Source organism: Oratosquilla oratoria, chromosome 32, assembly GCF_046742065.1.
Source record: "Oratosquilla oratoria isolate Oo_2021 chromosome 32, ASM4674206v1, whole genome shotgun sequence".
NCBI lineage: Eukaryota > Metazoa > Arthropoda > Malacostraca > Stomatopoda > Squillidae > Oratosquilla > Oratosquilla oratoria.
In genome coordinates, this window is record NC_134808.1 from 6,639,952 (window position 1) to 6,653,757 (window position 13,806).

Sequence of the window (13,806 nt, forward strand, 5' to 3'; positions counted from 1 at the left end):
ATATATATATATATATATATATATATATATATATATATATATATATATATATATATATATATTTATAATTTGCATGATGTCAGGTAAAGGTGAATTAAACCGTTCCAAACTGTCAACCTTGTATTTCTTAGAAAATAATAAATAGGGAATAAGGCGAAGATGAAGCTAAAATAGGACGACAATAACGAAGTATTCGGGCTCTTCGTTTAGTCAAAGAACTCGTGAGATTTGAACTCAAAAGATTCAAATGAGTCGATCTCAGGAGAGTCGAAGTGCACCTGCCTGCCGTTGGCACTCACGCCGGCGCCGGTGAATGGGACGGCGTTGGACTCGACCACGCGGTAGCCGAACTTGTCGGCAACGTACTTAACGAAGAACTCAGTGCCATCGGGAGAGGTCCAGCTGCCAAGAGAGATTATATAAGGCCTCTTTCTAACAACGAGCATAACGTCTATCTCTAATATTGGCCATAATCAACTAAGCATCATGTAGAAGAGAGGAACCTATGTCTGTGGCAACAGAGCCCACCTGTAGGAGCCAGTTACTTTCTGCCCGGCTATACCAGCAGCCTCGTGATGGATGTCTTCTAGACTAATGTCGAGGAAGCCGTCAGGTCGGCAAGCCACAAAGGCGACCAAGCTAGTGACAAACAGCAGCGCCTGAAAGAACCAGACCTCATGAGTCTCCAAGGACCCAAACAGAGCAAAACATTTCTCCTATTATAAAACATCCTTATTTTGTGAACAAAATTATTTCCCAATAAAATTTACAGTAATATTTTGTATTAATTAGTAATCTTACCTTGAATCTATGATTTATAGAATTTGCACCACATAAAACTACTATGATGTAACAAATATTCTTCAAGTTTCAAAAATTAAACATTATGATACAAAGCATTCGCAACATATGAATAGATAGCGTGATGTTCTAGTATAGTGATACGGCTACTTTCATAGGTAAGTGTATTATCATGAGAGTACAAGTATAATAATCAGTATATGCAGTAATTAGCTAAGACTTTGATAATATTTTGTGTTAGATTGTGGTCTAATCATCAAAAATTGGAAAAGAAATCTAGGTTGAAGGACTCACTGTGAAGAACTTCATGATTGCGATGTCCGGTATGGAGTGAGGTAAAGACGCAAGGCACTCTGGGTCTTATATATCTGACCGCGATACTCTGGTCCTGCTGCAAGGTGTTGTGAGGTCAAGGTGCGAACGAGAGATATGAGGAGAATGACCACGTGGGATCCAAATATATTGAGAAGTAAATAAAACTCGATAGAGGATGGAGACTCTCATGACGGTCGTAGTCTACTATCGTCAGATGATTTGGAAAAAGTGTTGTTTTAGCACAAACCCGATAAAGGATTAGATCCTTCAGGGAATTTATCCTAGATAATGACAGACAATTAAGTTTAGCAAAAAAGAATCTATTGACAATAAAGAATAAATGAAAAACGATATTTGACCTAAATATCTTGATGAATCTTTGTTTCTCTAAGGGACTCACTCGCCTCCATTAACAATTTAATTTGGTCAAAGCTATACTTTTTTCAGTTTAGAGCCGTGCTTCTTAAACAGGGGTCTTTGAACCTGTTGTAAACTATGGAGTTCCGCAATTGGGTCAAAGATTGAATAGCTTGCTGTAGCTTTTGAACACCTTACGATTGTCTTCAGTGTCACAGCGAGGTTCATAAGGCTTTAAGAACAAAAGTAAATAATTATGGGACGCGAAGGTATAGTCTAATAACCCTTGGGATAAAAGAACCTTAGGAAATGAATAGTTAAATGTAGTATGTATATGTAACTGAAGTGAATCAGGATGATATAGATAAGAAATGGGTGACAGAGCAATAAAATAATGGTTTCTCTGTAGAACTGAAATAATTATGTAAGCAGAATATTGTTTGTAAAAATCCGTTGAAGAAATGTAGAAATTTGAGGCAAAGTTTTTGGAAGTTATAAGACAAACCAATACAGTATAGTTTTAATCACGAAAACGCACCGATATCGTATTATACAATAAACTGAGAAATTAGACAAGAAGAATAAGTTACCGGACACTAAGAGATATATGGGTTCAATTTGGTCATCTGGCTATATCTTGAATATTCAGCAATGGACCAGGTCCTCAAGTTTTGCTCTACTTTCTAACTGCTCTTGAATCCTCCAGGGTGTTCACCTCTTTTCTCGTGTTAGCACCTTGACCCCGCTAAAGTTTACAGAACTAGAGAGTTCTCCTCAGGTATATAAGACTGAGAGGGCTTGTTATCGTCAGTTCATATCCTCCCAAATATCACTAACATGAAGTTCTTTGCTGTAAGTAATTCACATTCACTGGGTCTACTTAAGTATTCTCCCTCAATCGATTGATTACAAACACAACAGGGACAGCACAGCTAACGGAAAAGCTAATTGAAATATTAGATATATGGCTTTCTTTATTTCCAGATATTAGTAGAACGCTTCGCTTGTCTTGTTTAAGGAAGTGGTACCATTTTATCTCGAAAAAATGAGTTTTCCTTTCCTAATGTTTTATGATCTCAGACATTACATGTAATCATTGATATAGTTAACGTTTTCATGGTACCTGTGCATATCAGAAGTGTTATCATTGATGTGTACGATACAAGAATTCAGAATATGAACACATCTGACAATATAAGAAGTGTTAGTTTCAATATGGCTTTTGGTGAGGTAAAAAAAAAAATCCTGCTTTTTCAGGCCCATCTTGTCCTTCTCGGTATGGCCGCCCTCGTGGCTTGTCGGCCCGACGGTTTTCTCGATATCAGTCTCGAAGACATCCACCACGAGGCCGCGGGAGCTGGAGGACAGACAGTGACCGGTTCTTACAGGTGGGTCTTACTGGCACAAGCACCAGCTTGGGTCTTCTTGTCATTATCAAGAGTTTTCAGTTGGCAGCATTTTGCGACTCTGGTTATACGCATTTTTACAAAAGTGATACATGTTCCCTTTTCTTGGCAGCTGGATTTCCCCCGATGGTACTGAGTACTTCGTCAAGTACGTGGCTGATAAGTTCGGCTACCGCGTGGTCGAGTCCAACGCCATCCCTGTTAGCGGCACCGGCGTGAGGGCCAACGGCAGGCAGGTGCTTTTCGACTCTCCTGAAGTCGATTCACGTGAATCCCCAGAATCTGTATCCCACGAGTTCTTTGACTAAATGAAGGACTCTCATATTGTTTTCGTCGTTGTCGTTAAGCTTACTCCCTGATTTTAATTCCTATTTGTCAATTTGATTGAAATAAATGAGCAACTGTTTTTGGCAAATTTTATTCACTTATTACCACGAGTTCTTTAATTAAATGGACTCTCACATCGTTTTCGTCGTTGTCGTTAAGCTTACGTACTTAATTTACTTCCTATTTATCATTTTAGTTGAAATAAATGAACAACTGGTTCTGGCAAAAAAATAATCACCTGTTACCATACAAAACTATATCTAACACCTATACATAGTGAGGGGCATATTTGTTTTCGTATATAAACAAATATTAAAACGGCTCTGGCTATGAAACTAGACCTCTAGGCCGTGAATCACGAGACTATAACGCTGCCATCTACACAGCTGATGTGAAAATAAAGATGACTGTAATCTCAGATTTTTCACAGACCCTTTTATAGAAGAGAGCCATATACGAAGCATACAAAATATGCGCATGTTGATGTACATATGTATGTTTTGTATATGCACAGTATGTATGTGATATCGTAAACATACAAATTCACAAGCATTATATGGATGTGCATACATACACATATCCATATACATATCTATGCGCCTACCCGAATGCACACATACACTCACACAGGTACCCATACCTACAAAAAACAGGCACACACACACACACACACACACACACACACACACACACACACACACACACACACACACACACACACACACACACACACACACACACACACACACACACACACACACACACACACACACACACGCACACACACACACACACACACACACACACACACACACACACACACACACACACACACACACACACACACACACACACACACACACACACACACACACACACACACACACACACACACACACAGAAATACATTCACAAGTCATTTGTATTAAGAAGACCAAGCAGGAGTCAGTTATAGAGAACAAATATACGTTTTTTTCTACCATGCCTACGAGAGTCTGTGATATATAATTCTTAATATGAAATTTATACTCCTTGCGATACAATTATTTAAGTAATTTCTAAATCATATAAATTGACATTGCATGAAAACTGTCTTCGCTGTTCCATGTTGTTACTTATTAGGTTTTAGACAAATAAATGTTTAAAATGTGTCAGAAAAAGGTCCAGGTAGAGGAAAAGGTGAAGCGTTCTTGCAACGTACATGCAAGTATTGTAATAGTACAGACTACCCAAAACAATACATGAGGAGGATCCAATGTCAGATGTAAAATGCGATGGAGTATTGGTGCTTCATAGGTGTGGTTAAAAATAAATACAATATTTGTTAAACAATGAGGGGAATGTAGCTGGTAGAATATGTGAACTAAACATCCGCACCACTTGATGGTTAGCTGAAGCTGGGATGTTGTGTTGTGTAAAGAGTGTATTCTGCGATAAGGTCTTTTGTTGTTTGGTAGGCTGCAGCTTAGTGGCAGGTAGTTCTTGCCGAAGGAAAACTAATTCATATATAAGGACGTGAATGGAGTTTTTTTTCTCTGACGATGATCTTTCTGATAGAGTCCGAGTTCAGTTGAATGGTATGTTTGTTATTATCACAGTGTTTAATAACACTGATTTGAGGAATAAATGTGTTTTAATGGGTATTCGAAGTCATACTATAATATATTGAAAGAAATATAAAAGTATATATAAAGTTGTGATTCTAGTAATTTGTTTATGGTAATATTCTCGGTGCTATAGAATACCTATTAGACTGGCAAAATGGTATTTTTTCGATATTTCTCTCCAGCTAAATAATACTCCATTCTAGATAATGTTATCATATTGATAAATCAAATGTGTATACGTAGATTGACAATCATATCACAGGTATACTTTGGAAAAAAATTGAGGAAATTGATATTATACGCTTTAAGAAGAAGCAATTCCTCCAACTAAATTCTAAGGTAGAGAAAAACTATTGTCCGTCTTCTTAACGTATTTATTAAACTTCTAAGTAGAAGAAATGAACGTATACAGGTCATCTTTACGTATATATACATATATATATATATATATATATATATATATATATATATATATATATATATATATATATATATAATTGGCATGTTGTCAGGTAAAGGTGAATTAAACCTCTCCAAACTGTCAACCTTGTATTTCTTAGAAAATAATAAATAGGGAATAAGGCGATGATGAAGCTAAAGTAGGACGACAATAACGAAGTATTCGGGCTCTTCGTTTAGTCAAAGAACTCGTGAGATTTGAACTCAAAAGATTCAAATGAGTCGATCTCAGGAGAGTCGAAGTGCACCTGCCTGCCGTTGGCACTCACGCCGGCGCCGGTGAATGGGACGGCGTTGGACTCGACCACGCGGTAGCCGAACTTGTCGGCAACGTACTTAACGAAGAACTCAGTGCCATCGGGAGAGGTCCAGCTGCCAAGAGAGATTATATAAGGCCTCTTTCTAACAACGAGCATAACGTCTATCTCTAATATTGGCCATAATCAAGTAAGCATCATGTAGAAGAGAGGAACCTATGTCTGTGGCAACAGAGCCCACCTGTAGGAGCCAGTTACTTTCTGCCCGGCAATACCAGCAGCCTCGTGATGGATGTCTTCTAGACTAATGTCGAGGAAGCCGTCAGGTCGGCAAGCCACAAAGGCGACCAAGCTAGTGACAAGCAGCAGCGCCTGAAAGAACCAGACCTCATGAGTCTCCAAGGACCCAAACAGAGCAAAACATTTCTCCTATTATAAAACATCCTTATTTTGTGAACAAAATTATTTCCCAATGAAATTTACAGTAATATTTTGTATTAATTAGTAATCTTACCTTGAATCTATGATTTATAGAATTTGCACCACACAAAACTACTATAATGTAACAAATATTCAAGTTTCAAAAATTAAAGATTATGATACAAAGCATTCGAAACATATGAATAGATAGCGTGATGTTCTATTATAGTGATACGGCTACTTTCATAGGTAAGTGTATTATCATGAGAGTACAAGTATAATAATCAGTATATGCAGTAATTGGCTAAGACTTTGATAATATTTTGTGTTAGATTGTGGTCTAATCATCAAAAATTGGAAAAGAAATCTAGGTTGAAGGACTCACTGTGAAGAACTTCATGATTGCGATGTCCGGTATGGAGTGAGGTAAAGACGCGAGGCACTCTGGGTCTTATATATCTGACCGCGATACTCTGGTCCTGCTGCAAGGTGTTGTGAGGTCAAGGTGCGAACGAGAGATATGAGGAGAATGACCACGTGGGATCCAAATATATTGAGAAGTGAATAAAACTCGATAGAGTATGGAGACTCTCATGACGGTCGTAGTTATCGTCAGATGATTTGGAAAAAGTGTTGTTTTAGCACAAACCCGATGAAGTATTGTAGCTATCTGGAGGTCTGCTCTTTAATATTTCATTGCCTAAATGACCGGATTAGATCCTTCAAGGAATTTATCCTAGATAATGACAGACAATTAAGTTTAGCAAAAAAGAATCTATTGACAATAAAGAATAAATGAAAAACGATATTTGACCTAAATATCTTGATGAATCTTTTGTTTCTCTAAGGGACTCAGTCGCCTCCATGAACAATTTAATTTGGTCAAAGCTATACTTTTTTCAGTTTAGAGCCGTGCTTCTTAAACAGGGGTCTTTGAACCTGTTGTAAACTATGGAGTTCCGCAATTGGGTCAAAGATTGAATAGCTTGCTGTAGCTTTTGAACACCTTACGATTGTCTTCAGTGTCACAGCGAGGTTCATAAGGCTTTAAGAACAAAAGTAAATAATTATGGGACGCGAAGGTATAGTCTAATAACCCTTGGGATAAAAGAACCTTAGGAAATGAATAGTTAAATGTAGTATGTATATGTAACTGAAGTGAATCAGGATGATATAGATAAGAAATGGGTGACAGAGCAATAAAATAATGGTTTCTCTGTAGAACTGAAATAATTATGTAAGCAGAATATTGTTTGTAAAAATCCGTTGAAGAAATGTAGAAATTTGAGGCAAAGTTTTGGAAGTTATAAGACAAACCAATACAGTATAGTTTTAATCACGAAAACGCACCGATATCGTATTATGCAACAAACTGAGAAATTAGACAAGAAGAATAAGTTACCGGACACTAAGAGATATATGGGTTCAATTTGGTCATCTGCCTATATCTTGAATATTCAGCAATGGACCAGGTCCTCAAGTTTTGCTCTACTTTCTAACTGCTCTTGAATCCTCCAGGGTGTTCACCTCTTTTCTCGTGTTAGCACCTTGACCCCGCTAAAGTTTACAGAACTAGAGAGTTCTCCTCAGGTATATAAGACTGAGAGGGCTTGTTATCGTCAGTTCATATCCTCCCAAATATCACTAACATGAAGTTCTTTGCTGTAAGTAATTCACATTCACTGGGTCTACTTAAGTATTCTCCCTCAATCGATTGATTACAAACACAACAGGGACAGCACAGCTAACGGAAAAGCTAATTGAAATATTAGATATATGGCTTTCTATATTTCCAGATATTAGTAGAACGTTTCGCTTGTCTTGTTTAAGGAAGTGGTACCATTATATCTCGAAAAAATGAGTTTTCCTTTCCTAATGTTTTATGATCTCAGACATTACATGTAATCATTGATATAGTTAACGTTTTCATGGTACCTGTGCATATCAGAAGTGTTATCATTGATGTGTACGATACAAGAATTCAGAATATGAACACATCTGACAATATAAGAAGTGTTAGTTTCAATATGGCTTTTGGTGAGGTAAAAAAAAAAAATCCTGCTTTTTCAGGCCCATCTTGTCCTTCTCGGTATGGCCGCCCTCGTGGCTTGTCGGCCCGACGGTTTTCTCGATATCAGTCTCGAAGACATCCACCACGAGGCCGCGGGAGCTGGAGGACAGACAGTGACCGGTTCTTACAGGTGGGTCTTACTGGCACAAGCACCAGCTTGGTTCTTCTTGTCATTATCAAGAGTTTTCAGTTGGCAGCATTTTGCGACTCTGGTTATACGCATTTTTACAAAAGTGATACATGTTCCCTTTTCTTGGCAGCTGGATTTCTCCCGATGGTACTGAGTACTTCGTCAAGTACGTGGCTGATAAGTTCGGCTACCGCGTGGTCGAGTCCAACGCCATCCCTGTTAGCGGCACCGGCGTGAGGGCCAACGGCAGGCAGGTGCTTTTCGACTCTCCTGAAGTCGATTCACGTGAATCCCCAGAATCTGTATCCCACGAGTTCTTTGACTAAATGAAGGACTCTCATATTGTTTTCGTCGTTGTCATTAAGCTTACTCCCTGATTTTAATTCCTATTTGTCAATTTGATTGAAATAAATGAGCAACTGTTTTTGGCAAATTTTATTCACTTATTACCACGAGTTCTTTAATTAAATGGACTCTCACATCGTTTTCGTCGTTGTCGTTAAGCTTACGTACTTAATTTACTTCCTATTTATCATTTTAGTTGAAATAAATGAACAACTGGTTCTGACAAAAAAAAATCACCTGTTACCATACAAAACTATATCTAACACCTATACATACTGAGGGGAATATTTGTTTTCGTACATAAACAAATATTAAAACAGCTCTGGTGATGAAACTAGACCTCTAGGCCGTGAATCACGAGACTATAACGCTGCCATCTACACAGCTGATGTGAAAATAAAGATGACTGTAATCTCAGATTTTTCACAGACCCTTTTATAGAAGAGAGCCATATACGAAGCATACAAAATATGCGCATGTTGATGTACATATGTATGTTTTGTATATGCACAGTATGTATGTGATATCGTAAACATACAAATTCACAAGGATTATATGGATGTGCATACATATAGATATCCATATACATATCTATGCACACCCGAATGCACACATACACTCACACAGGTACCCATACCTACAAAAAAACAGGCACACACACACACACACACACACACACACACACACACACACACACACACACACACACACACACACACACACACACACACACACACACACACACACGCACGCACGCACGCACACACAGAAATACATTCACAAGTCATTTGTATTAAGAAGACCAAGCAGGAGTCAGTTATAGAGAACAAATAAACGTTTTTTTTTTCTACCATGCCTACGAGAGTCTGTGATATATAATTCTTAATATGAAATTTATACCCCTTGCGATGCAATTGTTTGAGTAATTTCTAAATCATATAAATTGACATTGCATGAAAACTATCTTCGCTGTTCCATGTTGTTACTTATTAGGTTTTAGACAAATAAATGTTTAAAATGTGTAAGAAAAAGGTCCAGGTAGAAGAAAAGGTGAAGCGTTCTTGCAACGTACATAAATACATATACCAAGGCTTTTTCCCCCTTCCAAAACAATACATGAGGAGGATCCAATGTCAGATGTAAAATGCGATGGAGTATTTGTGCTTCATAGGTGTGGTTAAAAATAAATACAATATTTGTTAAACAATGAGGGGAATGTAGCTGGTAGAATATGTGAACTAAACATCCGCACCACTTGATGGTTAGCTGAAGTTGGGATGTTGTGTTGTGTAAAGAGTGTATTCTGCGATAAGGTCTTTTGTTGTTTAGTAGGCTGCAGCTTAGTGGCAGGTAGTTCTTGCCGAAGGAAAACTAATTCATATATAAGGACGTGAATGGAGTTTTTTTTCTCTGACGATGATCTTTCTGATAGAGTCCGAGTTCAGTTGAATGGTATGTTTGTTATCATCAGTGTTTAATAACACTGATTTGAGGAATAAATGTGTTTTAATGGGTATTCGAAGTCATACTATAATATATTGAAAGAAATATAAAAGTATATATAAAGTTGTGATTCTAGTCATTTTTTATGGTAATATTCTCGGTGCTATAGAATACCTATTAGACCGGCAAAATGGTATTTTTTCGATATTTCTCTCCAGCTAAATAATACTCCATTCTAGATAATGTTATCATATTGATAAATCAAATGTGTATACGTAGATTGACAATCATATCACAGGTATACTTTGGAAAAATTGTGAAGAAATTGATATTATATGCTTTAAGAAAAAGCATTTCCTTCAACAAATTTCTAAGGTAGAGAAAAACTATTGTACGTCTTCTTAACGTATTTATTACACTTCTAAGTAGAAGAAATGAACGTATGCAGGTCATCTTTCCGTATATATATATATATATATATATATACATATATATATATATATATACATATATATATATATATATATTTATATATATATATATATAATTTGCATGTTGTCAGGTAAAGGTGAATTAAACCTTTCCAAACTGTCAACCTTGTATTTCTTAGAAAATAATAAATAGGGAATAAGGCGATGATGAAGCTAAAGTAGGACGACAATAATGAAGTATTCGGGTTCTTCGTTTAGTCAAAGAACTCGTGAGATTTGAACTCAAAAGATTCAAATGAGTCGATCTCAGGAGAGTCAAAGTGCACCTGCCTGCCGTTGGCACTCACGCCGGCGCCGGTGAATGGGACGGCGTTGGATTCGACCACGCGGTAGCCGAACTTGTCGGCAACGTACTTAACGAAGAACTCGGTGCCATCGGGAGAGGTCCAGCTGCCAAAAGAGATTATATAAGGCCTCTTTCTAACAACGAGCATAACGTCTATCTCTAATATTGGCCATAATCAAGTAAGCATCATGTAGAAGAGAGGAACCTATGACTGGTAACAGAGCCCACCTGTAGGAGCCGGTCACTTTCTGCCCGGCAGTACCTGCAGCCTCGTGATGGATGTCTTCCAGACTGATGTCGAGAAAGCCGTCAGGTCGGCAAGCTACAAAGGCGACCAAGCTAGTAACAACCAGCAGCGCCTGAAAGAACCAGACCTCATGAGTCTCCCAGGACCCAAATAGAGGAACACTTTTCTCCAACTATCAAACGTCCTTATTATGTGAACAAAATTATCTCACAATAAGTCTGACAGTAATTTCTTTTGAAAATTAGTAATATTGCATTCAATCTATGAATTACAGAACTTGCGCCACAGAGAGATGATTTGATATATCAAATATGCAAGTTTCATCAACTAAAGATTAAGATACAAAGCATTCGAAACATTGAATAGATAATCTGATATTCTATTATAATGATATGGCTACTTCCTTAGGTAAGTGTATTATCATGAGAGCACATGTGAAATAATCAATACATGTAGTAATTCGCTACGACTTTGATAATCTTTTGTTTTAGATTGTGGTCTAATTATCAAAAAATTGGAAAAGAAAACTAGGTTGAAGAGCTCACTGTGAAGAACTTCATGGTTGCGATGTCCGGTATGGAGTGAGGTAAAGACGCGAGGCACTCTGGGTCTTATATATCTGACCGCGATACTCTGGTCCTGCTGCAAGGTGTTGTGAGGTCAAGGTGCGAACGAGAGATAAGAGGTAAGTGACCACGTGGGATCCAAATATATTGAGAAGTAAATAAAAACTCGATAGAGGATGGAGACTCTCATGACGGTCGTAGATTATTGTCAGATGATTTGGAAAAAGTATTGTTTTAGCACAAACCCGATAAAGTATTGTAGCTATCTGAAGGTCTGCCATTTAACATTTCATTGCCTAAATGAATGGATTAGATCCTTTAAGGAATTTATCCTAAATATCTTGATGAATCTTTTGTTTCTCTAAGGGACTCACTCGCCTCTATTAACAATTTAATTTGGTCGAAGCTATCCTTTTTCAGTTTAGAGCCGTGCTTCTTAAACAGGGGTCATTGAACCTATTGCAAACTACGGAGCTCCGCAACTGGGTCAAATATTGGATAGCTTGTTGTAGTTTTTGAACACCTTACAACTGTCTTCAGTGTCACAGCGATGTCCATAAGACTTAATAAACAAAGTAAATATTTGGGGGACGCGAAAGTATAGGCTAAGAACCCTGCCTGAGGATAAAGGAACCTTAGGAAATGAATAGTTAAATGTAGTATATATATGTAACTGAAGTAAATCAGGATGATTTAGATAAGAAATGGGTGACAAAGCAATTAAATAATGGTTTTCTATAGAACTGAAATAATTATGTAGGAGGAATACTGTTTTAAAAATACGTTAAAGAAATATAGGCATTTGAAGCAAAGTTTTAGAAGTTATAAGCCAAACTAATACAGCATATCTTTAATCATGAAAACGCACCGATATCGTATTACACAATAAATTGAGAAATTAGACAAGAAGAATAAGTTACCGGACACTAAGAGATATATTGGTTCAATTTGGTCATCTGGCTATATCTTGAATATTCAGCAATGGACCAGGTCCTCAAGTTTTGCTCTACTTTCTAACTGCTCTTGAATCCTCCAGGGTGTTCACCTCTTTTCTCGTGTTAGCACCTTGACCCCGCTAAAGTTTACAGAACTAGAGAGTTCTCCTCAGGTATATAAGACTCAGGGGGCTTGTTATCATCAGTTCATATCCTCCCAAATATCACTAACATGAAGTTCTTTGCTGTAAGTAATTCACACTCATTGGGTCTACTTAAGTATTCTCCCTCAATCGAATGTTTACAAACATAACAGGGACAGCACAGCTAACGGGAAAGCTAATTGAAATATTAGATAAATGGCTTTCTTTATTTCCAGATATTAGTAGAACGCTTCGCTTGTCTTGTTTAAGGAAGTAGTACCATTTTATCTCGAACAAATGAGTTCTCCTTTTCTAATGGTTTATGACCTCAGACATTACACGTAATCATTGATAAAGTAAATGTTTTCATGGTACCTGTACATATTAAAAGTGTTATCATTGATGTGTACGATACAAGAATTCAGAATATGAACACATCTGACAATATAAGAAGTGTTAGTTTCAATATGGCTTTTGGTGAGGTAAAAAAAACAACCCTGCTTTTTCAGGCCCATCTTGTCCTTCTCGGTATGGCCGCCCTCGTGGCTTGCCGGCCCGACGGTTTTCTCGATATCAGTCTCGAAGACATCCACCACGAGGCCGCGGGAGCTGCAGGACAGACAGTGACCGGTTCTTATAGGTGGGTCTTACTGCCACAAGCACCAGCTTGGTTCTTCTTGTCAATATAAAGAGTTTTCAGTTGGCAGCATTTTGCGACTCTGGTTATACGCGTTTTTACAAAAGTGATACATGTTCCCTTTTCTTGGCAGCTGGATTTCCCCCGATGGTACTGAGTACTTCGTCAAGTACGTGGCTGATAAGTTCGGCTACCGCGTGGTTGAGTCCAACGCCATTCCCGTTACCGGCACCGGCGTGAGGGCCAACGGCAGGCAGGTGCTTTTCGACTCTCCTGAAGTCGATTCACGTGAATCCCCAGAATCTGTATCCCACGAGTTCTTTGATTAATGAAGGACTCTCACATCGTTTGCGTCGTTGTCGTTAAGCTTACCTCCTGATTTTAATTCCTATTTATCAATTTGGTTGAAATAAATGAGCAACTGTTTTTGGCAAATTTTATTCACCTGTTACCATACAAAACTATATCCAACACCTATACATAACGAGGGCCTGATTTGTTCTTATACACATACAAATAATAAAACGGCTCTGGTTATGGAACTAGACCCTTAAGCCATGAAT

General features: G+C 37.8%; 4 protein-coding genes across 4 annotated transcripts; 2 read left to right on the top strand and 2 right to left on the bottom strand.

Moving 5' to 3' along the window:
• Nucleotides 1–1,117: 1,117 nt before the first annotated feature.
• LOC143017509 (uncharacterized) lies at nt 1,118–3,187 on the top strand. Its single transcript, XM_076172299.1, has 3 exons — nt 1,118–1,124; nt 2,579–2,861; nt 2,992–3,187. Exons 1-3 carry the CDS (start codon nt 1,118–1,120, stop codon nt 3,185–3,187), a joined length of 486 nt encoding a protein of 161 aa, XP_076028414.1.
• A 2,261-nt stretch (nt 3,188–5,448) lies between these two features.
• On the bottom strand, nt 5,449–6,349 carry LOC143017510 (uncharacterized). The gene is made up of 3 exons (XM_076172300.1): nt 6,335–6,349; nt 5,771–5,901; nt 5,449–5,644 (listed from the first exon to the last, which is right to left on the bottom strand). The coding sequence occupies exons 1-3, from the start codon at nt 6,347–6,349 to the stop codon at nt 5,449–5,451; spliced, it is 342 nt and encodes a 113-aa protein (XP_076028415.1).
• A 4,274-nt stretch (nt 6,350–10,623) lies between these two features.
• Nucleotides 10,624–11,522, bottom strand: LOC143017512 (uncharacterized). The gene is made up of 3 exons (XM_076172301.1): nt 11,508–11,522; nt 10,944–11,074; nt 10,624–10,819 (listed from the first exon to the last, which is right to left on the bottom strand). Exons 1-3 carry the CDS (start codon nt 11,520–11,522, stop codon nt 10,624–10,626), a joined length of 342 nt encoding a protein of 113 aa, XP_076028416.1.
• Nucleotides 11,523–12,974: 1,452 nt separating this feature from the next.
• On the top strand, nt 12,975–13,572 carry LOC143017513 (uncharacterized). Its single transcript, XM_076172302.1, has 2 exons — nt 12,975–13,246; nt 13,377–13,572. The coding sequence occupies exons 1-2, from the start codon at nt 12,975–12,977 to the stop codon at nt 13,570–13,572; spliced, it is 468 nt and encodes a 155-aa protein (XP_076028417.1).
• The last annotated feature ends 234 nt before the right edge of the window (nt 13,573–13,806 follow it).

What these genes read in the sequence shown, in the direction of transcription:
- LOC143017510 (XM_076172300.1), bottom strand. An exon ending in AAAGTAACTGGCTCCTACAG is followed by an intron (nt 5,645 to 5,770) that starts GTGGGCTCTGTT and finishes CTCTCTTGGCAG; the next exon opens with CTGGACCTCTCCCGATGGCA.
- LOC143017513 (XM_076172302.1), top strand. Translation starts at nt 12,975, where the DNA reads ATGGTACCTGTACATATTAAAAGTGTTATCATTGATGTGTACGATACA. An exon ending in ACAGTGACCGGTTCTTATAG is followed by an intron (nt 13,247 to 13,376) that starts GTGGGTCTTACT and finishes TTTTCTTGGCAG; the next exon opens with CTGGATTTCCCCCGATGGTA.
- LOC143017509 (XM_076172299.1), top strand. An exon ending in ACAGTGACCGGTTCTTACAG is followed by an intron (nt 2,862 to 2,991) that starts GTGGGTCTTACT and finishes TTTTCTTGGCAG; the next exon opens with CTGGATTTCCCCCGATGGTA.
- LOC143017512 (XM_076172301.1), bottom strand. An exon ending in AAAGTGACCGGCTCCTACAG is followed by an intron (nt 10,820 to 10,943) that starts GTGGGCTCTGTT and finishes CTCTTTTGGCAG; the next exon opens with CTGGACCTCTCCCGATGGCA.